Consider the following 25,240-nt stretch of genomic DNA (forward strand, 5'->3'; position numbering starts at 1 on the left):
TGTTGCATGTGAACCTCGCCTTGCGAGAATTTGAGCGCTTCACTTGTCGTTCGTTGTAAGAACACTTTTGATGATTCTTCACAAAAACTCGTCATTTTTGTGAAGGGTTTTCTTCACTTTGAAGCTACCGCCTTGAGGAAATAAGAATTTTTGGAGGAAAACTTGCCTTCCTCCAAGAAGTGAAAAGGAAGGGTGAAGCTACTTCCTTGAAGTTTGAAGCTTTCCCTTTCCTTCTAGTTTTCCTTTCAACACAAGTAGACTATCTTTCCTTGTTATACACAACAAGGGCCAATAGCTTGATGGTAAAGTGTTGGCCTCTTACCCTCATGGGGTGGGTTCAACCCTCCTTCATGCAAGGGTTAAGCAGTCCTTTCTATGTGCGTAGCCAATGGTGCCAACGGAAGCCTTCGGAGCCTCGGTGTCGTCGAGTTGCTGGTCGCGTTTGCCTTGGTCGGCGTCGGCGGTCATCTGTCACTATCTGTCCACGTGTTGAAAATTGTGGTTGTCTTTTTTTTGTTGCACAGCGGAGGCACTGCTGTTTGCGGAATGTGGGAGAGAAGCAGAGCGTCGCACGCACATGCAAGCCGCTTTTTGCCTCCTCCCAAAAATAGCTCGGATACCAGTGAAAGGGCGGTGGTAATGTGTGTCCGTGATCGGCTATCACTGTCTATCCACGCGCTGAAAGTTGTACATGTCTTCTTTTTGCTGCATAGCAGAGACGTCGTTGTCTACAGAACATGGGAGAGACTCAGCAGAGTGTCGCACGCACATGCAAGCCGCTTTTAGTCTCCTTCCAAAAATAGCTCAGATACCAATGAAAGGGTGGTGGTAATGCGTGTGCTAGTCTCCACCCAACCGTGCTATCTTATAGCCTCCCCCTAGCGTACACATTGTCCGGCCGTGCCGGTGGCCTTGCCCATAGGACCCATGTCCTTACACTGCAGTTTGACCTGCTTCCTGAACTGATCCCTGAAGCCGCTTTTCGCCTCCTCCCAAAAATAGCTCGGATACCAGTAAGAGGGCAGTGGTAATGCGTGTCCGCGGTTGGCTGTCTCGCTGTCTGTCCATGCACTGAATGTTGTGCATGTCTTCTTTTTACTGCACAACGGAGACGTCGCTGTCTGCAGAACGTGGGAGAGACGCAGAACGTCGCACACCATGCAAGACGCTTTTAGCCTCCTCCCAAAAATAGCTCGGATACCAGTGAAAGGGCGGTGGTAATGCATGTGCTAGTCTCCACCCAACCGTGCTATCTTATAGCCTCCCCCTAGCGTACACATTGTCCGGCAGTGCCGGTGGCCTTGCCCATAGGACCCATGTCCTTACACTATAGTTTGACCTGCTTCGTGAACTGTTTCCTAAACTGACAAATGAACTATATCCTTAGCTTCCACTTCAACTATAGATTGAACTGGCTCAGCTACTGTAGTATCCATTTCCATATGAACTTGCATCTTCTGTTGCAATTCTGCATTCTGCTTCTTCAAATCAGCTAATTGTCTCTCTACAAGCAAAATTTCCTCCTTGGATTCCTCCTCTGCAAAATCTTGGTATGGTTTACTAACCACATCATACAATTTAATTTTAATCTGCTCCCACACTCCTTTCATATACTCCATGACCTCACTCTTCATTTTCTCAATATCTCCTGAATTGACATACCAACCTTCTACATCCAGCTCTTCTACCAACCTTCTACATCTAGCTCTTCTTCTGACATATGTCTAATATTTTCCTCCACTTTTCTACAAGCTGCCAACCCTGCTGAACAGTACCCTGTTGCTACTCTCCAAAAACGCATTAACAATAAACATTTCAGTCAATTGCCCTTGCAGTACTTGGAACCACTCCTCCTTCCATTTAGAAATTCTGGCTGAAGTCTTTTCTTTGATTGAAACTACCTGTTTGTAAGATTCCAACTCCTGTCTCATCAGTTCCTAATTTTTAGTTAAGTCCTGAAACTTTTTTGCCAAAAACTTTACCTCATTCTGTGCTTTCTTGTCCTTTAAAGCCCCTTGCTTGACCTGCTTAAGTTCATTTTGAAGGCTATCATTCTCTCTGCTCAAAAATGTGAGATCTAGAGAGTACTGCTCCACATACTCTTTAACCAAACTTAGTGTAGTTTGCACTTTAGTAAACGAGACATTAGACAATTGAGCTTTAGAAATTGGAGGTCTCTCCAAAATAGGATCTTCAAATCTAGCAACAAGCTGCTGCTCTGACAACTTATGAAGTCTCCTGATCTTAAAACCTGTTTTGGCAGTTGCAGGTATCACAGGCTTTTCAGGCACACCTGCTAGAGTATTTAAAAATAAATCTCCAAACTCTTTGTCCATCTTATCTTTTACTGCATTCAAAGACTCTTGTTTAGAGTAATATGCAGACAAAAGATCCTGAATGTCTTTATCTATCTGCACAGATTTGTGGTCCAAGAACAACTTTTGTATTTTCTCTCTTCTTATTGAAGAGCCCACATCTTCAGTTACTTGTGGTGAAATTTGGCCTGCAAAATGCTTTTGTTGTTGACATATTGAAGCACAGCAGCAAGATAAGGCCCAACCTTAGTTGTCCTATCCTTTCTTCTTTGCTTTGTATAAATTTCAAATTTCATCCTGTCAAACAAAATATTAGCCCACCCCATGTATTTACCACTTTCTGCAACTAACAAGATGCCATAATTCTCCCTGCTGATGTACTCAAACTTTACCAACAAAAAGACCCTTTCTATAAACCACCTAACTTGCTGAAACCTAACTGCATTCTTCATTCCTGATAGTTGGTAATAATGCCTTTCCCCCTGAGATGGACCAAAAGCTCTAGTCATATCTTTCTCATTAGCCTTGCTGAACTCATTATCTTCTGCAATAGAGAGGTCAAACACCCTAGCTACTAACTCTTCAGTCAAGTAGTCTTCCTTGAAAATTTGTCCATCATGTGACAGCAATTGCTTCAAGTAAATTGTGGCCATGTGACTGTTACCCATGGCAGTTTTGGAAAATCAAGGAGACCGATTTTTCTAAGCCATGCATTGTTTACTTCATTATTATCCAAGTCATACTTGAAATCAAGAAACATGTAGTCGAAGATAGCTTCCTCTTTGGGTTGTACCATGCGAGTAGGGGTTACCATCTCTGGTTCATCATCAGAGCTTGGGTCTTGCACTATCAGGCCTTGAAAGCGAGTGTTTCTTGAAGAGCTTCTTAACGTAGCAAGAATTTCATTATCGGCTCTTGCATCCGGGCCAACACTCACAGAGATGGGGCGAACTGTCGACATCCTCAGCCCCGTCGTAAAACGCAAGAATGGGTTGTACCTTAGGTTTTGATTGCGCGCTACCCTTTCACATGAATAACTAGTCACCATCGAAAAGTCATCATTTATAAGACTTCCCCCTTGATTCCCGACCCTTTGCCCAAAAAATGGTTTAAGTCGAAATCCGTTGATAGGTTTTTGATAATTGTACCCTCTTGATCACATAGTAAAAGAGTATTGGGCCCCACTGGTTTTACAATCTGGAATGGACCCACATACCTGAGTTTAAGTTTACCTGTTCTCAAGCCCAATTTATTGTGATAAATCAGTACCCAATCACCTGGAGAAAAAAAAATTAATTTAATATTCCTGTTAATCCAAGCTTGTCTCCTTTGGATAATGTCAGCAATGTATTGGCTATGGATTCTATCTTCTTCCAAACTTAGTAAAGCCTCTTTCGTGTAACTGACTGAGCCTTTAGGAGACAACTTTTCCTGAACTGCAACCTTGAGACTTGTCACTATAAATTCCATGGGCACCACTGCTTCTAACCCATATAGTAACTTGAATGGTGTCATTCCAGTAGTAACTTTGTATGCTTTCCTAAAAGCCCAACGTGCGGAATCCAATTTTTCATCCCAATCTGTTCTGTGTTGATTGACCAGCTTTCTGATAATTCTGACCAAAATCTTGTTGGTACTTTATGCTTGTCCATTAGCCTGGGGATAATACATTGTTGACTTCTTATGCAAAATCATATGCATTTCAATCAGTTTACTGATTACTTTGTTAATAAAATGTCCTCCCTGATCAGAAACTAGCTCAATGGGATAGCCAAACCTGGTCATAATGTGTTTGTACAAAAACTTTGCTACACTTTTTGCTTTATTGTCTCTTAAAGCCACTACCTCTACCCACTTTGTACTATAGTCAGTTGCAACCAAGATATACATTTTTTGTGTAAATCCAGCAGGTGGTTTGATTGGACCAACAAAATCCAATCCCCATTTTTGAAATGGTTCCAAAGGCAAAATAGGTTGCAATGGCATTCTATCCACATCCAATGGCCTTCCATCTCTTTGACACAGCAAACAGTTTTTACTGAACTCCTGAGCATCCCTAATTACTGTTAGCCACCTAAGTCCTGCTTGAAAAACATTCCTTGCAGTTATCTCTCCTGAGAAATGGCCTCCTCCATTCCCTGCATGTGCTTCTGCCAAAATTGCTTTTTGCTCAAACTGTGGTACACATCTCCTTATTACCTGATCAATGTCCCTCTTATATAAAAGTCTTGCAATAATTGTAAATGGTTTACTTCTCAATGCCATCCTCTTCCTATGATCTTTGGTCATAGATTCAGGTAACACTCCTTCAATCAAAAACTGAAACATATCTTCATACCAATCCCCTGACTGATTAGTCACCTGAACTAAAAACACATTGCATCAGGTAATTGGTTAGGTACTCCTGAGGAATCAACTTCACCTATTTCCAACCTACTTAGATAATCAGCCAAAACATGAAGTCGTCCAGGAGTATGTATCACCACATAATCAAATTCTTGCAATAGCAGTATCCATCTGGCCAACCTTCCTGACAAATGTGGTTAATTCACCAAATAAATAAGAGCCTAATGATCTACATAGAAAATTACCCTTTTGGCCAAAAGGTAATGTCTAAGTTTTTGCAATGCATAGATCATTACCAAGCATTCTCTCTCAGTCAACACTGAATAATTCTTCTCTGCAGGTGTCAATACCCTGCTGGCATAGTAAATTAATATAAACCAACCTCTACTTGTTTCCTGCATCAATGTTGCACCCACTGCCACATGAGATGCATCTACAAAGATATGGAATGGTAAATTCCAATCAGGAACAATCAAAATAGGTGCTATAGTCAGCATCTTCTTTAATATCCTAAATACTCTGCCCTGCTCTTCTCCCCATTCAAAAAATACATCTTTCTTTGTAAGTTTGGTTAGTGGTGTACAAACATGTGCCAAATATCTCAAAAAGCGGTTATGCCATTTCACTTGACCCAAAAATCTTCCCAATTGCTTAATGGTTTCTGGTTTCGGTGCTTTATTGATTGTTGTTACCTTACCTGGATCTATAGACACTCCTTCTTTAGAAATGACATGTCCCAGGAGAACTCCTCTTTGAACTGTAAAAGCACACTTGGCTAGGTTCAACGACAATCTAAATTCCCTGTATTTTTAAAGCATAACTTCAAGTGCTCTACATGATCCTGTGTCTTTCAAAACACTAAAATCATCCAAGAAAACCCTCATAAATGTTGTAAGGTATTCTTCAAATACACGCTGAAATACTTTCTGAAATGTTGGTGGAGCATTTTCCAAGCCAAAGGTCATCACATTACTGGCATAAACTCCCCATTCAGTCACAAAGGCTGTTTTCTCTCTGTCTTCAATTGCCATTAAAATTGGGTTGTATCCACTAAAACCATCCAGGAAAATGTAAAGCTCATGTCCCGCTATTGCATCCAGTAATGTATCACAAAAAGGTAAAGGAAATGGAACAGTTACTGTAGCAGCATTCAACCCTGATCTTGCCATTCTTCTTTGGAACAACAACAATTGGCGACAACCAAGTAACCTCATCCAATGGGTAAATGAAACCCACAGCCAACAGTTTTTCGATTTTCTCTTTAACCTGTTTGGCATAGTTAGGATTCATCCTCTACCGTTGTTGTACAACTGGAACTGCATCTGCTTTCAAGTTAATTTTATGTTGGCAAAAGTGTACTCCCTTCATATCAATATATTTCCATGCAAAAAAATCTTTGAAATCTAGCAGCAACTGCTTCAGTTTCTCCTTAAACTCCTCATCTAGTTCTGCTGAAACCTTTACTGTTTGTGGTTCCTCCTCGGTGTTTAGGTTTAGTTCCTGCAATTCATCCTGAGGGACTCTTGCAGTCCTTTCCATTTGATGTTCAAATACTCTTCTACCTACTTTACTGCTTCAATGGCTTCCAATTCTTCTTTGTTTTCAGTTTGCAAATTCTTCAATAACTCATTACCCATTTTGGTAGGTGACTGCTTACCCTGAGCAATCAGTGCTTCCTGAGTCAAGGACTTTAGCCCATCATCCTAATGATATAAAACATACTTAGTGGCTATCTTTTGCACGTTCACTTCAAAGATAGGTACCACTGATGAATTGATTCTAAGAAATTCTTCTTCAACATCCTCTCCAATTTCTTCTACCATGTTCAGTCCTTCTGCATACAATGCCCTAAAACCTGGTGGGATTACCTTTCTGGCATCCATTTGCCTTCTAACTTTCTTCTTACCCCTTTTGATCACAATGGAGTCTGCTCCCCATAATTGCTTGACTCTTCCTGCTCTTAACCATGGTCTTCCTAACATGATTGGATAAGAACGAATAGATTCCTCCAACTGAGATCTACAAAGTTGGCTACAAATTGCAGTCCCCCAACTGAGACCTGCAAATTCCTCAAAATACCCAAAGGTTGAACCCGCCTCTGGTCTGCCATTTTAACCTCAAAAGGAGCTAGATCCCACTTCAAAAGATTTAAATGTTTGCAGGTTGATTTCGAGAGAATATTAACTCCTAACCCCCCATCCAAGAGTACACATGGGAAAAACACTTTTCCAATGGAAGCCCCAACTATGGGTACCCTGTAATCAACATCCAAAGGTTGAACTTCACAAGCTTCGCCACAAATAGTGTCCTCAAGGTCCATTGTGGTTTCCTGATTCTTTCCTGCCACTTCTCTAGTAAGTCTTTTCAACAATTGTTGTGAAAATGCAGGTACCAGCCTCAACATTTGCTTCATTGTGATGCTCATTAGAGCTGACAACAATGCTTCATAACAGTCATCACTCACAACCTGTTCGGGCAGTTCAGTTTGACTGAGATCTAAATTTTGTCTCCCTTGATCATCCAAAGATCTTATAACAAAATTCCATTCCTCATGTGGTACACCCCCTCTTTGAGAGGTTTGCACTTCTTTGAGTGCCTCTGTCCTTACTGCTTTTTGATCTTTCCAATTCAAACTGTTCGGGTTGTCTACTTCTTCCAAGGTGGAGGTTCCAACCTTGGCCTTTGCCCTAGTGACCACCATGGCATCATTGCACCCACTGGTTTCTAGAATATCCTCAATGAGGATACAGGCTGTACAATCACAATTGTGATGCTTAGGTGTTGCCTGAGCAAATTTGGTCTTTTGTACCTGCTGATCAGTTTGTTGTTCTGCTTTGATAACTTCCACATTTTCTTCAATCCATTCTCTTTCAGTCCATGCCCCTTCAGTCCATTCCTCTAATATTACTAAATTAGCCTGACCCAGAGGTCTTTGCTGCTACTGCTGTGGTGGAAGTGGTGGATTCTATTCTGGAGGTCAATTATTATTATTATGATTGTTATTGTTGTACCTGATGATAGGGATTCCTCTATCATTCCGATGTCGGCACCAAAGTTCACAGTCAGGTCCTTGTCAATGACCCATGACTCCACAATAATTTCATGGTGGCTGTGGCATTTTTCTGAGTCTGAATCATCACTTTTCTTCTTCTTCTTCTTTTCCCGTAAGACACTTTTACCTCCATACCTTCGTTCAGCCCTGGCGGCTGCCTCAACCAACTCAGTAAAATCATGTGCATTTGCTAACGGGGGTCTCCCTGCAACTACACTCTTGTATTCCTGTTTGAGTCCCTTACAAAAATAATCCCCCAACTGTTCCATAGATGGCTGTTGTGTCACTTCCAATCTGTTGTTTAAATTTCTAAACTTTTGGGCATAATCTTTAACCAACAAGTCATTTTTTCTTTAACTTTCTCAATTTCTTTAAATGTCTTCAGGTATTTTGTCTTCCCTGGACCTTAATAAAAATCTTTGTTTCAAATCATTATAATTAGCAAAAGCAGGCATACCATACTGCAAGAACCAATCCATGGCTTTCCCATGCAGTGTTGCTGCAAAGTGCTTCTTCTTTACTCCATCCCCATATCCACTTGCAGACCACCTTGTTTGAAACTGACCAACGTGGCTGTCAGCATCTTGAGACTTTTTCTCGCTAAACTTTGTTGCGCCCACTTTGGGATTTGGTGCAACCATTGGAGATATCGGAAGTGTTCTGAGTACCCTTACCGGAAGTGGATTAAAAGATAAAGAGGATGTCCCTGTTCTTGTAAACTGTAATTGTCTTCTTTCCTGAAAGATTTTCTGAGCTAACAATACATTCACCAATGTTCCCACAATTGGGTTTGCTATAGGAGGAGTTGCGTGTTGGCCTTGTTGATTTTCAAGTGGGGTCCCCTGCCACCTGTGTTCAGGTTCCTACAATTCAGGCCCCGCCCCAATAGTACCTGCTCCTGTAGTGTCCCCCCTTACAGGTTCATCTTGGCCATCATTGCCCAACTCTGCTTCCTGTCTTCTGCTTGCTACAAATTCTCTCCTAAGTCAAAACCGGGTGCCATATGAGTGTTGCGGTAAATTGGACCCTTGTTCTGACCCCGACTCATACATGATTTCTTCTTTTCTGCCGTAAATACTGTACCAACACTTTTCTTTCATACAGACTGTAACAAGAAGGTAAGTTGCATGCCCCAAAAGGTAGAAATGAAGAAACTACCTTGTCATCCACTGCAATTTTGATTTCCCCCGGCAAATTCGGGAAGAACTCCTTCAAGAACTTGGTTGCATATTCCTCAGACTCTTCCTGTGGGGTTACCCAATTGGACAAATCCCTAAGGTGGTCAAGATCAACTTGCATATCAGTTCCGCACTATATTCTTGACTTCCATACAGTTCATGCTAAATTCAAACCAATCGCAAGATCGCCAAAGTGTTAGGGCTCACTTCCCTAACAGTAACGCAGGGTAATTACACAGCAAACTGCATACGACATGGCTTTACTACACAATAGAAAACTGCATAACATTATTGACACAAATGAACTGTATTGTATTGTTGTATACTCTGCATCATGTAAACACACGCTACAGCACCACACTGAATACATTTCAATTGCTCTAGAGAGAACGACTAACGACTCCTAACTGCCATGATGCGCCAAGAAGTACATTGCACGGCTAAAAGCAATCCTACTTAAACTAACCATCATAGGTGTAAAAACACCCTTAGAGTTCAAAGGTCTAAATCTTGGTTACAAATAGAAAGTAAATAAACCACTACTGAAGCATCAAGGCTTAACAACAATAGTTGAGGACTGGATTTAGATGGAGTTGTTCCCCCTCCAAAAGGCTTTGTATCATAGGTTTCCTCCAGCAAGGGAGACATTTTACAATACAATTCTTTGTGTTCCTTCAATAACTAATTAGTGCAATGAAGATGGAAGCTTCAAGCACGATGCACACACTTATAAAACACGACATCAATTCCCTCATGGTCTCAGACCCAAGACCTCACACACCTTCGAAGATGGTGAGAGCTAGCAGGGTATGAGAGTAGATTGAGAGGAAGAAGGAGTAGTCTTACGAGAAAGAAGTATATCTCCTCACATAATCACTCATAAAAGCTTAGCATAGCTTAGTAATTAGGATGGTAGAGGAGATGAGCATGCATTGAAGCTTGGCTCTTGGTTGGATTTGCATCACAAAGCCAAGAGTTGTTGGTGTAGGCCTCCTTTCTCACAAGCTTGGAGTAGAGGATGAGCTTTCCATTAAAGCTTGAGAAGGAGAGAGAGAGAGTCTTCTTGCTTCACACATGAGATTGTGCGAGTGTGTGTGTGATAATGCCTTGCCAAAATCAGCCCCCTCTCGCTCTTGGTTGACCCCTCTTGCAAATTACTCTTGCTGGCACCCCATTGGACCCTGCAAAGCTTAGTCAATCATAATTCAAAAGCATAAGTGATAGCCTTGTGACATGTGTCCCCCTTTCCCCTTTTGTGAGAGCTTTAGGTAATTAAATAATGCAACTAAACTCTCATTGGACCCCTTGGGAGACTGTCCAATAGTCTTCTAGAGAGCTTAGTTCTTATTGGTTCTTTTATTAAATGTTTTTAAATGAATTAAACTAGATTTATCCTAGCCTAATTCTCATTGGTCCACCTCTATGGCCATCCAATAGGATTTGAGTGCACCTTGTGGGCAACTGGGCTAGGGAGCTAACATGTATCCCCTATTCCCTCTGTGTAAAGGGAGCCTGTGAGAGTGTGAGTGTGAGTGTGAGTGTGTGTGTGTGTGTGTGTGTGTGTGTGTGTGTGTGTGTTTCTCTCTCATCCCCTACTTACAGGGCTCGCCCCCTCCTATGTAGGAGTCCTGAAGACATTTGTGTACACTCACAAAGCATCCAATTTCCCTAAGGTTTGACCATCGGACACAACCTTTGAATTTTGGAACCTTAGCATTTTGGAAGTCTTAATGGGCTGAACCTTAAGGTCTTTAGAGCCCATTGTTGCACATTGCTCTTTTGCAGACGGCCCCCCTTTGGATCCCTATTTCCCCTCTTTGGATCCCTACTATGACCAATCTGCTAGCCTTACCAATAATCTAGGTTTTTCTCCCCTAGTAGTTCCCCATATTAAATGATCAGTTTAACATGAGAAAATCATTTAGGAGAATTAGATATTAGTTATTATGACATAGCATATCAATCTTCCTCTCTCTTTTTGATTTATCCATCAAAAGATTGTATAATTTGCTCTTTTCCTTCACCAACCAAGCTGACTAATTGGATCACCCGAAGCAAAAATGTGGGGAAAAAAATTAGCACTTTTTTGCAAGCTGTCATTTTAAACCGAGAAATGTTAGAGCATGTTATATGATTTGAAACTCTCAACAAACTATAGTAGATGTTGCAATGGCAACAATGAAGATTGAGACTATGCAAGGTGGTCATAGCCACGTGGTTGACCGACATGCTATGTAGCATCGAGAAAGTTTGTGTGCACATTGGAGAGGAAGGAGAGAACTCATTAGCGACAACATGATGGTAATAGGCTAGATGGTGGGCGAGTCAATGTTATTGTTGGTACTACTCCATAGTTCCACTGGTAGTAATATGGGTGTGCTAGGAAAGTAGTAGCGGCACTAGTCTAGGTAATGATGGACATAAGAGCTATGTACGGGAAGAAATGGCATAAAACAAGCAATATCATGATCCAAGAGCTATTTAAGGAAAGGGTTGGCATCACATATACATTGTCATGACACAAGGGTGTGGGAGAGACATTGTAGTGTGGCTTGAGCGAGGCTGTGCTCGATGTGGCACGAAATAGAAGGAAGCCAAGGCAAGGTAGCACGCAAGGGATAAGGAAGCATGAGTAGGGAGAGGCAAAAAAACAGAGGGAGATATGAGATAGTGTGTGTATCCGTGCCCTTATGGTGTGTCTCATATGGCATGAGTCTGTTTGTGCTCTTTGATATTGTATGTGCAATACGTATGCAACATGCATGTTGAAACATCATAAATGTTGCTACCTTGGAGACGAGAAAAGCAATGAAAAAATGAATCCATGTTTTACTTTGCCACAGCAGCGCGCGGGTCACATACTATTTAGATTATGCAAGATGTTGACATGGCCAAAAACCTCATCATGAGGGTATTAGTCACTAATGTCCATTGAGAAATGGCATGTGCTTTTCAGAGGTTATTTGACATGAATGCCAAAGTTGTATAGTTGGAAAGCACACAACAAATTTGTTGTGTTGCTTTTTTCATGATGTTTTATCTTGGTTGTGCTGAATGGAGGATACGTGCTCCAATGAAGGGTAAGAAAACCAAAGTTTGATTTGAGCATAAAGTTGTTAAGGGCCATAATAACTTCTAATATCAAATTGGACTGCCATGGTAGCAATTCATGGTGGGCTATTTCTATTTGTTGATGCTTTCTCAAAACTCTTAGGTTAGGTAGCTACAACTGGTACTTATAGTTTGATTAGCTAAAGCAAAAAAGGATAGGTATCTCCTTGGAGATAGACACCTCAAGGAAGCAATTCTTGGCGGGTTATTTTCATTTGTTGATGTTTTTTGCAAAATCCTAGGTTAGGTTGCAAGAACTTTTACTTGTAGGGTGATTGGCTAAATCTAAAAAGGATATGTATCTCCCTGAAGTTAGACACCTCAAGGGACCTTTGATGAGAGGCTCGCCTCTTTAACCCACTTACCCCATTAATTATTTAATAACTTCAACAAAGACTACCCCATCATCACTCGTGACCCTGCCATGTGGCTCGCCCTCGATTTGTAACTTACTTGGGTTTACATCTAGCAATGGGCAATGCCAAAAAGCCCTTTGTCATGTAGACGATCGATATCCCCTCACCTTTCACGTCCTATTTGTGCACCCTAGATGCCATCAAAAAGACTTATCACTATCAAACGTTAAGATAGTCCTAAGGCACACACAATTTGGGTCCTAACTTGGGTACTTTACATCATGTAGATTTGGGATAATCTCCAAAACATACTTATTCCTAATTACTAATACTTATTTCATTTCCTAATGTCCACCATTCACTTACACACTTAAGGTGTTTTGAAAGGTTTTTTATTTTTTCGAGATTGGGGAGACCTAATTGAAACAACTAAAAGAAACTAAAAGAAAATGATAGGGATATCTCACTTCCTTGACGATTGATGCCATGTGTGTGTGTGTGTGTGTGTGTGTGTGTGAGAGAGAGAGAGAGAGAGAGAGAGAGAGAGAGAGAGAGAGAGCTCCCCACATGCAATGCAATGGGTGGCCAGACGGGGACAATCACCAACCATGCAAGAATGCCAAAAAATTGCAATGCAACAAGACTTCAGGAACAAGAGGCTTTTAAACTTTCGGAAAGCTTTAGTTTTCTTGTTGGCATGGTATGAAGAAAGGAGATAGGCGTCCATTCTTTTGTTTTGTATGTGTGATTGATGATTTTCTCTTGTTTTAGAAAGCGCATGTGAAGCTGCGAAGATTGCATAGCCAGCTTGGCTTCTAGATTTTTGTTGTTTTCACATCTTTGCAGACCCAAACCTGGTCTGCAAATTTCTTTTTGGGCTGTCTTGAGAAAACCATTGTGCAAGTGGAAGAATCCTACAAAGCAAGAGTCTTAAAAGACATCTGAATCTAGAGAATGAGATACATATAAGATACCAAGCAGCTTGACCACTGCATAAGAAAAACCACCAGATTAGGTATTGCATCTCTCTTGTGTAGCTAATGATAGTTCAGTTTAGCTGAAGCTTCAAAGGAAAATTTCCTTTTAGGCTTTTTGACTTTCATGTTTGTTAGGGTTTACGGTTTAGAGTTTAGGGTTTACCGCTTAGGGTGCTGTTCATAGAAGCTCGTCTGTGGTGTGGATATGTGACTACACATAAATGGAACAAGGAGTCTTGGATTGGGATTGATGTCAGCATGATGGTATTCCTTTGTCTAGACTAGTATCGTCAAGGTCCAGCGAGGCCATGATTGATTTAGCAGCCTCTACCATCAATACTCCCTCTCTGCCTTTTTGGACAATGCGCTCAATTAACATTTGGCCCAACTCTTCATCTGAATCTGAAGAGTTACAACTGTCCTCAGATGAATTCCATTCTAATATCCAGCCGCATTGCCCACTACTTTCATGAATGTCTATGATGTCTTGACCACAAATATCTTGGCTAGGACAAATGATTTCAGGATAGGACCTACTATCCCACTCAACGCCGAAGAATTCTTGCTCGTTGCTTGTCGTCAATTCTACATCACTTCTAAGGTGATTGTTGTGACTTTCTTGAGCTCTGTCCATTGAAGTTCTAGAGCATGAAGCACTACCCAAAATGTCCATTACTGCATTGTTCGAGGAACATGATGATACAGAGCCATAAAAGACATCCATAACTTCTGGCTCAGTCGTCGTCATACTCAACCTGCTCCTAAGCTCTCTCTTATCTGTATCGTCGAGAAGCCCAATGTGCAACTGCCTTGGAGACCCGCTACCTGTGTCATTCAGAGGTAGGAGCCATCCTTCACAAGCTTTATCATAAGAATCATTACCATGACATATTCTCACTTGTGATGTGCTAGAATAAGTAGAATGAACATTGTCCACAGGGTTGGACAAGGGATCCTCGTTATTAGGGAACAAAGGAACTGGGCGTTCCAGACGAGCTACAAATAAGTCTTCTATGCTTGTGGTAGAGGAGACATTCTTCACACTTGTATTCTCTACTTCCACATACAAATCTTTTTGACAGCTTGGGCATGCTGTTTCTAAATCATGAAAATCCACCACAAAAGCTTTAATCAGCACCTTCTTGAGTAAAATATATAGAAGAAATTATCAAAAGAGCCCTGAAATTTGTGGAAATTTCCAAAATATCCCTCAAGTTTCAGTTATTCCCAAAATACCCCTCATATTTTTTCACAAATTCCCATAATGCCCTTACATTTTTCCAAAATATCCCTTGTTAATCTGCAAACATCTCCAAAGACATTTTTTTTGCAACTCTTCATAGAAAGATTGCCTCTCCTTGAGTAGAAGACGATAAAACAAGGATTTTCAAGGGTAGACACAAATACCTTTATTTCTGATCTCATCAGTGAATTTTTTTTTATAAAGGTTACTAAAGATAGATCTCTGTGGTCAAAAAGAATAATTTATGTAAAATTGAAGCAATCATCAAAAGTGGTCGAGGGTATTTTGGGAATTTCCACAAATTTCAGGGGTATTCTGTTAATTCTCCCCATACTTTAGCTGCTATCACCTTTCTTAAAAGGAGGCTTCTCAAAGACCAGAAAAACACCTTACCTTGCAAAAGATTGTATACCCTTTGCTTCCAAGCCTGACACTGCTGCTCCTTGACTTGCAGCCCATTGTCCAAGCGTTTAATCTCAGCTTCAAGCTCAATAATTTTTTGCCCCTGCCTAGTTTCCAGCACTTCATACAATCGCTTGGCTAGCTCTGCTGGTGGAACAGCAGAGTCTCCATAGTTAATTAACGCACGAGAGAATTTGTTTCCGTTTATTGAAGATGAGTGCACATCAATATCACAAGGAAAGTGTCTTGTGGACAGATCATCTTGAAGAATACAACCAACCCCCAAATCATCCTGTGGCATAAAACCAATTTCATGGAATGAAAGAGCACATGACGTTAATCAATACAGGGACAAAAAATCTTAATTTACCTCATTTGCGCAAGAAGGCTGTCTAGAAAGTTCAGTATCCTTACACTTCAGATCCAACTCCATCCTTTCAAGCTCAGCTTCAAGTTCTGCTTCTAGCCTGGCCCTTTCTTGAGAACAATGACAGTCCGTCACCGAAGCAAAGTTCTCAACCATGGAGATTCTAACTTGTTCAACCAATCGACAAACTTTTTGTAGCACAGAAGGGCTTTGCTCCAGCGAAATGTAATCCCTGGCATCTCCACGATCTTTATTTCCAAGCCTTAACTTCCTTCTGCCTTGTATTTCGCCTTCTAAGCTTTTCAATGCACTCATAACTTCTTCAAGCTGCTCAATTATTTGCCGAGACACATGTTTATTTGACATAATTGCAAACAACATTCCAACTATCATTCCAACTCCCACTCCAAAATTGAATAGAAGCATGTTTGATAGATTCTTTCCTGTTTCCCCCAAAAAAAAACTAGTTATTAAATAGGACAACATCACTAGGATTTTTTTAGCTGAACAAGTTGCTCAAAACTTAAGACTCTGCAACGATGGAAAACAAATTGGAAGATATTGCATCTTTGAGCGGTGACACGACCATGGCATTAAAAGCGAAATTGCAAATAGCATCACGATTTGCAATTGAGAGTCACACTCCGATCAACAAAGGTAAAAGTTTATTCTCTAACACGGAAGAATACTGAAACCTTGAAAACAGCTCTGACACTACTCGAGGAGTCATTTTTTTACCTTTCAATGGAAAACCGGCTCCACATAAACTATATTTCCTTGCCTCCTTACTCCCTTCCTTGAAAATTTGTGAAAAGGCCCCCGTCGAATTGGAAGAAACCTTGTTTCCATCACAGATAAATTCGTAACAATTTTGTGGGCAAAGAGCATTGAAGGTACTCCCTACTGGGCATCTAGAGGAAGAGTTTATGCCACTAGTGGGATAACCGAGGGCAGCATCATGACTTCTTTCAGAATGTTTCGGTGTGCTTGGGCAACTGCAGGCATCCGCTCCAACATTGTTGTGCAAAGCCAGCACTCCCCAGCTTTCGGAATCATCTAAAGGAGGATTTTGGAAGTCAGTTGTTAACCATCCATCAACAACAGTACCTCCACCTTCACTAAGTTTGGGGCAGCGCCATTTGTGATGGAATCTCCTTTTCGCACTTCTTCTTTTCGAGGAAGGGACATATTGGCACTTCCTTGTTTCAGTGCTGTGGCCAGAAGAACCAGAATATTCTGCATCATCATCATTAGTTATACCACCAGATGCTCCCTTGGGTTTTCGAGAGCTTTTCCAGAAATGAGTAAGGCATCCTGACCCTGCTGCAGCTATAAAAATCCAGATAACCATCTTTTAATGAGTCCTTCCGATCAGCACAAAGTTTGTCCATGAAAAAGCTCAGCCCATAGGTCAAAAGACAAGTAAAATGTGTAGCCAAGGCATTGATCCCAAACACTGCAGGTGGCGATCTACCTGTTAAAACAAAAGACTACAAATTTCAGCTGATAAGCTACAGGAAATAATGAAACTGAGAAACTGAGAAATGCAACTTCAATAAACTCAAATGCTCGGGACAATAATTTTAGAGAATTCACTCTTGACAGAGTCTCTATGTTTTTGCACCCTTCGTTGTAGCTAGTTATATGATGTCGGAGGCATGCTGCATGACCGACATTTCGTATATATGCTCAGCAGATATTTCACAGCAAAGATTGTGAGCATTTCCAACCAGTGTAAGCGAAGTCCAACCGTTAATGCATATGCCGTACTCTAACAAAATATAGAATAATGATAATACTCCGCATGTGAAGGGCTTAAGTTACCAAAAACCAAAGAAGTCCAAATTGAGATGAAAACACTATGTGTAAATGAACTGTCAAGCAGTTTAAGCTCCAAGAGCCAGCTTTAAAAATCCAAACTTACAGAAAACATGAGTTGCCACACATGAGGACATCTAGCACACTAACAAGCCAAGAGCAAGGGGTGTGCAATACGAACAAATACCATTATAAATACGCATCAGAAGGCGCCTTAACATAATTGAAATGATGAACCATGGAGGTTAGTACAGACATGATGAAGCGCATAGTCTGATTGAATTCTAGCCCTGTTTACATTGCATAGTTGTAAGAGCTACTTTAAGAAGGGAAAAACACCAGAATGCTGCTGGCGGTACGATGCCATTTGATTCTCAAACGCAGGACCTCCTTAAAAAGGCGTGAAAGCTTGCAGGAAGTAGATCATGTCACATGGAGGATCGGAAGAGGATGACGAGGGTGGATGTGAAAGGGTACGGCATGGGGAGAGGGGGGGTCAATTAGGAGCTCACCGAAAGAGCTGGAACATGCAGCCGGGGCAGAGTCGGTGCGAAGGTTTCCAACATCATGAGAGCATGACGTGAAGAAGAGTACAAGAGGGAGCAAACAAAAGGCAGCTTGATTGACAAGACGAGCAGAGGAACTAGCCGAGAAGCCTGTTCGTTTGGTGAAGGGTCAGATCGGGGGGAATATTTAGGCGGAGCAGGCATCTTCATCTCACTTTCCCAACAATATTAACCAGACGAAGCCTCAGATCAATGGTGCACAGAAAGAGCAAGAACAGGGGTACTCGCAAACATGCGCTTCGCTGATGGGTAATGCAGAGTTGGAGACCCAATTGAGGGCTCAGAAATGGGCGCGATCCAACAATCTGGTTGCTTCAACAATCTGCGCATCGAAGCGCTCGGAAAAACGCTCTCGCAGGGGAGCTGGAATGTGAGAGCGACGCGGGCAAACCTCACCTGTCCATGGCAAGATCTCTCGGACTCTTTGGTCCACCTAGCGTTTAAAAGTTCAAACACACCTCGGACCGTCCCAAGTTCCCAAGCATGTCCACGGACGACATATCTGAATAAATCTAAATTATAGACGAATCTTTGCAGATGCTCGTATCTGTCATCTCCTAGTAAGTAAAATAAAATGAAGAGAATCTACGCAGATTCTCGGCTTCTTTATCCTTCTAGTGGGTAGACAACCTCTCTCTCTCTCTCTCTCTCTCTCTCTCTCTCTCTCTCATATGCATGCATGTGCTCACACAAGCTTTTGTCGCAATTCTATTGGTTCTCATGTGCCATAACTTTTTACTTTGTTAGCGTAGTGGCGATTTTCGGATCCCTCCCTTGTCATTCACCCACGTGGCCAGCCGTCAATAGCCCAAAAAGAAACAGGTAAAAAACGCTCTAAAAAAAAACTACGCAGCCCACGTGGCTCCAGCGCCGTCAACAACAACCCAAAAAAAAACAGTGCAAAAGCTCTAGCCCGCTCTGCTCCTTCGTCTCCGTTACCTGCACATTGGTCTCCGTGCACTGTAGCTCCACACTCGCCCGACCTGCATCATATTCATTCCCACATGCGTTTTACACTCTCTCTCTCTCTCTCTCTCTCTCTCTCTCTCTCTCTCTCTCTCTCTCTCTCTCTCTCTCTCTCTCACACACACACACACACACACACACACACACCAGCAGCGCTCAAATACTCTTAAAAAAACAGCGCAGAAAAGCTCTACAAAAAACTACGTTGTCAGAAGCTACCAAGTGAATAAAATAAAAACAGCATTGTGCGTTGCTCTCACGAGCAATTCGATCTTCTCCACAAGCAGTTCGCACCCTCCCAGAAGTAAGCAATCTTTACTTCATTGCTCCCAAGAGCAATTCGATCTTCTCCATAAGCAGTTCGCAGGTTCCAGAAGTACGCAGTTCGCAGGAGCAATTCGATCGTCCGTTACCTGCACATTGGTCTCCGTGCACTGCAGCTCCACACTCGCCCGGCCTGCATCGTATTCATTCCCACATGTGTTTTACTCTCTCTCTCTCTCTCTCTCTCTCTCTCTCTCTCTCTCTCTCTCTCACACACACACACACACACACACACACACACACACACACCAGCAGCGCTCAGATACTCTTAAAAAAACGGCGCAAAAAAGCTCTACAAAAAACTACGCCGTCAGAAGCTACCAAGTGAATAAAATAAAAACAGCATTGTGCATTGCTCTCACGAGCAATTCGATCTTCTCCACAAGCAGTTCGCACCCTCCCAGAAGTAAGCAATCTTTACTTCGTTGCTCCCAAGAGCAATTCGATCTTCTCCATAAGCAGTTCGCAGGTTCTAGAAGTACGCAGTTCGTAGGAGCAATTCGATCGTCTCCACAAGCAGTTCACAGGTTCTAGGAGTAATCAGCTTCGAAATTTGTCTACAGGTTTGTCTCTAGCCACTGTAAGAGAGAGAGAGAGAGAGAGAGAGAGAGAGAGAGAGAGAGAGAGAGAGAGAGAGAGAGAGAGAGAGAGAGAGAGAGAGAAGGCTATGAAGCTAGTAGCATCTTTTGACACTCCTCCTTTCAACCAAAGCCATCATCGCAGCACGTTAAAATTTTCGCAGCAATTCGCAGGTTCCAGGAGTAGTCAGCTTCGAAATTTGTCTACAGGTTTGTCTCTAGCCACTATATGAGAGAGAGAGAGAGAGAGAGAGAGAGAGAGAGAGAGAGAGAGAGAGAGAGAGGGAGAGAGAGAGAGAGAGAGAGAGAGAGAGAGAGAGAGACAGAGAGAGAAGGCTATGAAGCTAGTAGCATCTTTTGACACTCCTCCTTTCAACCAAAGCCATCATCGCAGCACGTTAAAATTTCCGCACACACATAGTCACAGTAGTAATTGCTACACGAGACTGTGACTTATTTGTAACTAGTACTACACGAAGCAAACAATCATTGTTGCATGTGAGTCTACAGATTGCCCTTCTCTTTCCATGCTTTTCTTATGTGCTCCAAAATAGCTCGCATTCATCATACGCTTAAGCAACTTATTAGGAGGTTAATTAGCAGCTTCTACTCACATATGAAGTCATATATGAGAAAGCAATAGAGACAAAAGTCAGAAGTACTTGTTCGCGCAGAGCTTTAATGGAACCATCGGACCCTTCTCCCTTCCACTCATTCTTTGATCTATGGTGCTAGGAGTGGCAACACCCATCTATGGTGTTGGAAGTGGCAATGCCCAGCTAGCTGTTGTACTGACACCTTATGCCTGTTCACATGAAAGCAAAGAGCCATGAATTAGAAAAGCCTGCCTCGTCGACATGGCGAGAGCATTCTTCAATATCATAGATTCTGTAGGCCAAGCTCCTCCCTATTCATTCTTGGAGTAGAAGGTCGACAATGTCACTGTTTGCCTCATCGGCATATTGGAATCGACCTTCTTTTGCAGTAAAGCCTCTGCGCCTTCCCCGCGTAGCAATCATAGCAGCTTTGTGTGTAACAAGACCCAGTGGCTAGTTGAACAGTATTTCCAGCTTCAACTACCTTATAACTCAGCTCGTTTTTGCAGGCGCAACTAGTTATGGTCTAATGCTACCGTGCTACATTGCAAACAGATCAAGAGAACCTTGGACACATCTCCTCTACATTTGCAACGGCGACATATTCCAGCGTGTGGTGAGTAAGAAGTGCTACATTCTAGACTTGAACACTAAGAACACAGTAGAAAGAACACACTGAAAATTGCATGCTGCCGTGGGAATGGCACGTTCCCTCGTATTATAAAAATTGGGGAGGACTGTACAAACTCCCCCGTGCAAGGACACCAACACGTTTTCTTTTTTTTCTATAACATAAGAATGAAAGAACACATACAAATAATGAGATTACTCTCAGAACCTTGAACATTGTGCTATTACTTTTCTAACGCTTCATACTTATTCTTTGCAAGGGACATTCGGAAAATCAGCTATCGCTTGCCTCTTCCAAGCTCGAAAGCCCACATTAGCACAATCCAACACCAAGCCTCATGTTTGTTTCAAATGCTTGCATTGTTCGTTGCTTAGACGTGACTAGTAACTAGATATCACAAGGTTTTCAGCGCATTGAATCATTCAGATTGAGTCCAGCTTAAGGCTTGAATAGACCATCACCGGAAGCGTAGGATACACCTCAGTAGATCAAATGCGAGACATCACACTTCAATCAAGAAGAAGGCTATATTTCTACCATGCTCAAAATCATGGATTGATATCGTCAATATAGTCTACCGATGGAGTTCAGACGTTGCAGCGGCAGCGACTTGGAACGACGTCTCTTAGAATGCATAGGTTGCAGGATATGCACAATAGGACCAGGGCCAATAGCTCAACCTTATACTAGATTCTAGCCAAGTTACCAAAGGCACAGATGTTGCCTGTTCCAAAAGGGCCAAACTTTAGGGCCTCTCTCCTGATGCAATCGCATACACGTCCATCTTGAAGGTATGTGGCTCTATGCAAGATGATGACGTCCATCTTGAAGGTATGTGGCTCTATGCAAGATGTTGATATGGGCATAAACATTCGGGCTGATACTGTTAGTCAGGGGCTATTGAGAAAATATGTCGTGCTTGGAATGCCTTGCGTGCATTCAAATTCATATAGCGAATGTGATCATGACTTTCGCAAGCAACATCAGTCCATTAGTGACAGTGTGCAGTGCATCCTCGCAAGCAATACGTTTATCCCCAATGCTCTTGGTGAAGGATGTCATGCCATGTAATGATTTGGTTGATATGTATGGCAAATGTGGTACCATCACGAAAGCATGATGTCCTTCATTAGTCGACTTGTCAGGACGTATTCCTACTCTAAACTACAGTTTCGTCCCTCTGACGTCTTTCTCAGCGCAAATTGAGAAATCGTCAAAATTGCAGCCTTTCAATGAAAGCAGGAGATCGTTTTCCTTTGTTCTTTCTTGGTGCCTTCACAAAAAAACCACAAGATGGGTAATCACTTCGAACGCGTCGATTGCAGGACGTTGGCAAGAAAACTCGTCAAGGTTGTTCTAAGCATATGCAAGCAGAAGTCCTTTCTCCAATGCAATCATCTATGAAGCAAGCACCTATGCTAACATCTTGAAAGCCTTCGTAATATGCTGACATGGGTGAGAGAATTTATGATGAGAGTGCTAGTCAGTCACAAGCTATTCAGAAACAAGTTGTTCTTGGCAAGGCTTTGCTTTATATGTATGCCAAATGTGGTGCCCTTACAATGTCCACAGAAAGGCAACAAATCCACTAACAACTCCAGGGAAGAAGCAATACTCGTGATCACATCAAGCAGACTCACAAAAGCATGAGAAGTTCTCATGTCCGAACTATCATCACTATGACAGATAAGCCCAATGTGGCTACTTCACAAAAGTACTTTGTTGTTCTCACGGGATAGCGAAGGCCTCTTTCCAGTTGTCCCAATGCAATCACTTACGCTTGCACATTGCAGGGTGTGTGGTCTTATGAAAGATGTTGACATGGGTGAGAGAATTCATGATGAGATTGCTAGTCATCATGAAAGCATGGAAAGCTCTTGATGGGCATTCTGTCCAAAATGTTGGAGCGCGTTGACTGCACAATATGCCTATCAAGAACCTTTTGTAGCAGACCAAAGCTTTCGTGCCACGATGTCGTGCTTGGCAGTGTCTTTGACGAAAAGTGTGTCAAATGTGATGTGCTTGACAAAGCACAAAAATCGCTTCAGGAGCTTCTTGTTTGGAATGTCGGCACTCATTGCGCAACGAGAGCAGGGCTAGAAAGCTCTCAGTTGTTTTCAGCAAATGTGAAGCATGGGCCTCTCTCTGGATGCAACCTCTATGCAAGATGCTGATATGGGCACAAGATGCTGATATGCGCTTGAGAAAGCACAAAAATTGCCTCAAGAGCTTCCCGTCTGGAATATCGGCACTGATTGCGGGATGTGTGCAATGATGCAAGGCTAGAAAGCTCTAAGCTGCTTTCAAAAGATGCAAACCGAGGGCCTCTCCAGATGCAATCACCTCCGCATGCATGTGGCTCTACGCAAGATGCTAATATGGGCACAAAACTTAACATTTAGTCAGAGACTGTTGAAAAAAATTGTCGTGCTTGGCACTGTCTTGTTGGATATGCATGCCAAATGTGGTGTGCGTGAGAAAGCATCAAAAGTGCTTGAAGAGCTTCCTATCAGGAATGTTGCCTCTTGGAATGCACCGATTGCGATATTATTTTGTTAGTAAGAGGTTGTTGAAAAAAGATGTTGTGCTTGGCATTGTCTTGGTTGATATGTATGCCAAATGTGGTGTGCTTGAGAAAGCACAAAAAGTGTTGGAGGAGCTTCCTGTCCGAAAAGTCACCTCGAAGGAATGCACTAGTGTGGGATTGTGCAACAAGAGCAGGGCCAAAACTCTCCAATTCCAATCACCGACACAGGCATCTTGAAGGCATGTGGCTCTACACAAGATGTTAATATAGGCACAAAAATACATTGTTGAAAAATATGTTGTGCTTGGCATTGTCTTGGTCGATATCTATGCCAAATATGGTGCGCTTGAGAAAGCATAAAAATTGCTTCAGCAGCTTCCTGTCTGGAATGTCGACATTGACTGTGGCAAGTGCTCAATGAGAGCTGGGCTAGAAAGCTCTAGGCCGTTTTCAGTAGATGCTAAGCGGGTGCCTCTCTCTAGATGCAATCACCTACGCATGCATCTTTAAGGGGTGTGCCTCTACACAAGATGCTTGTATGGACACGAAACTTCACAATTGGTCAAAGATTGTTTAAAAATGCTGTCGAAATTGACATTGTTTTGCTTGATATGTATGCCAAATGTGGTGTGCTTGAGAAAGCATAAAAAGTGCTTGAGGAGCTTCATGTCTGGCATGTCGCCTCTTGGAATGCACTGATTGCGGGATTATATTGTTAGTCAGAGTCTGTTGAGAAAATATGCCGTGCTTGGCATTGTCTTGGTCGATATGTATGCCAGATGTGATGCGCTTGAGAAAGCACAAAAAGGAGCTATAGGCTGTTTTCAGTAGATGCGAAGCGAAGGCCTCTCTTCAAATGCAATCACCTATGTCGCAAGCTTTTTTAATCACTAGCAAATCGCATTGCGTAACCACCTGTGCTAAACTCGCTCAATTCAATACAAATGCGGCTACCGAAGCACTCTAGTTTATCAAGACAAGTGTTTCCTAGCATCCACGGTGGCCTCTTAGGTGGGCAAAGCCTACTAAACTCCCAAGAGCATCAATTTTTGAGTTGTGGTTCTTGTAAAGGGATGTAAAAGGGTTTTGGTGTTCTTGTATTCAAGTTTTCATGCTTAATACAAAGGGGGCTCCATTCACACTGCTATTTTTTTTGGCTCTACTTTCACTTTTCATTACACAAAATCTTCCCAAGATGCCTTAGGATCTACAATCCACTCACGATTCAAAACCATTTGTAATTTCAACTCTAATTTTGTAGGATTTGACCTCATCACGTAGAGAGTATTAGGTTCAAGTTTGACCACTAGGCTACATGCCTCTGTGCCCTTTGGGGTGCCCTACATTTTTTAAACAAAAGAATACTCCCCCCTACCCTATCCCTAGCTCCCCCCCCTCTCTCTTTCCCTTGTTTCGTTTCACCCTTTCCTTTTCCTTTTTTTCCCTCTCACAACTAATTAATGGGTTCACTTAAAAAGAACGTTTTGGGGACATACTTGGTAACATCTATATTACTCTATTAAGGAGACGGAGATTCAGGCAAGCCACGTGGCCCAACTAGAGGATGGCGGCATGTGAGGAGCGCACTGAATAGCCCAAAGGGCAACGTGGAGATATATATATATATATATATATATATATATATATAGAGAGAGAGAGAGAGAGAGAGAGAGGGGGAGGATAATGATTACTTTCCAAGTTTCTAGTACTGTCGCTCGAGAGGAGGAGACCAGAGTGAGACCCTCTCAACTTTTCGGCCAGCCTGTAAAGCATGAGCTACTATGAAGAAAAGAGGAGAGCATGCAACGCCCACATTTGCCAGGCGCTCTCTCTCTCTCTCTCTCGCGACAGGTGAGGAGCCTGACATTGCTATCTGATGGTTTCTTC

The 25,240-nt window shown here is 42.2% G+C and overlaps 1 protein-coding gene across 5 annotated transcripts; it reads right to left on the minus strand.

The window, feature by feature from the left end:
* Positions 1-13,026: 13,026 nt before the first annotated feature.
* Positions 13,027-18,112, minus strand: LOC147434919 (uncharacterized). Of its 5 annotated transcripts, XM_086491303.1 has the most exons (6): positions 17,353-17,649; positions 16,768-16,821; positions 16,086-16,676; positions 15,351-15,790; positions 14,972-15,272; positions 13,027-14,433 (listed from the first exon to the last, which is right to left on the minus strand). In XM_086491303.1, the coding sequence occupies exons 1-6, from the start codon at positions 17,384-17,386 to the stop codon at positions 13,589-13,591; spliced, it is 2,265 nt and encodes a 754-aa protein (XP_086347429.1). In that variant the 5' UTR covers positions 17,387-17,649; the 3' UTR covers positions 13,027-13,588. The 5 variants fall into 5 exon arrangements, with proteins under 5 accessions (XP_086347429.1, XP_086347427.1, XP_086347428.1 ...); XM_086491301.1 differs by lacking the exon at positions 17,353-17,649 and adding an exon at positions 17,678-18,112 and having other exon boundaries at positions 16,086-16,821; XM_086491302.1 differs by having other exon boundaries at positions 13,027-14,427; positions 16,086-16,821.
* Positions 18,113-25,240: the final 7,128 nt, after the last annotated feature.

This window comes from Adiantum capillus-veneris, chromosome 19 (assembly GCF_014529385.1).
Source record: "Adiantum capillus-veneris isolate H3 chromosome 19, ASM1452938v2, whole genome shotgun sequence".
In the NCBI taxonomy this organism is placed as follows: Eukaryota; Viridiplantae; Streptophyta; class Polypodiopsida; order Polypodiales; family Pteridaceae; genus Adiantum; species Adiantum capillus-veneris.

Coding starts and splice junctions, on each gene's coding strand:
- LOC147434919 (XM_086491303.1), bottom strand. CDS start 17,386: ATGTTAAGGCGCCTTCTGATGCGTATTTATAATG. Junction 16,822..17,352: donor TCTGATGCGTATTTATAATG/GTATTTGTTCGT, acceptor TTGTTTTAACAG/GTAGATCGCCACCTGCAGTG. Junction 15,273..15,350: donor AGCCTTCTTGCGCAAATGAG/GTAAATTAAGAT, acceptor TTTATGCCACAG/GATGATTTGGGGGTTGGTTG.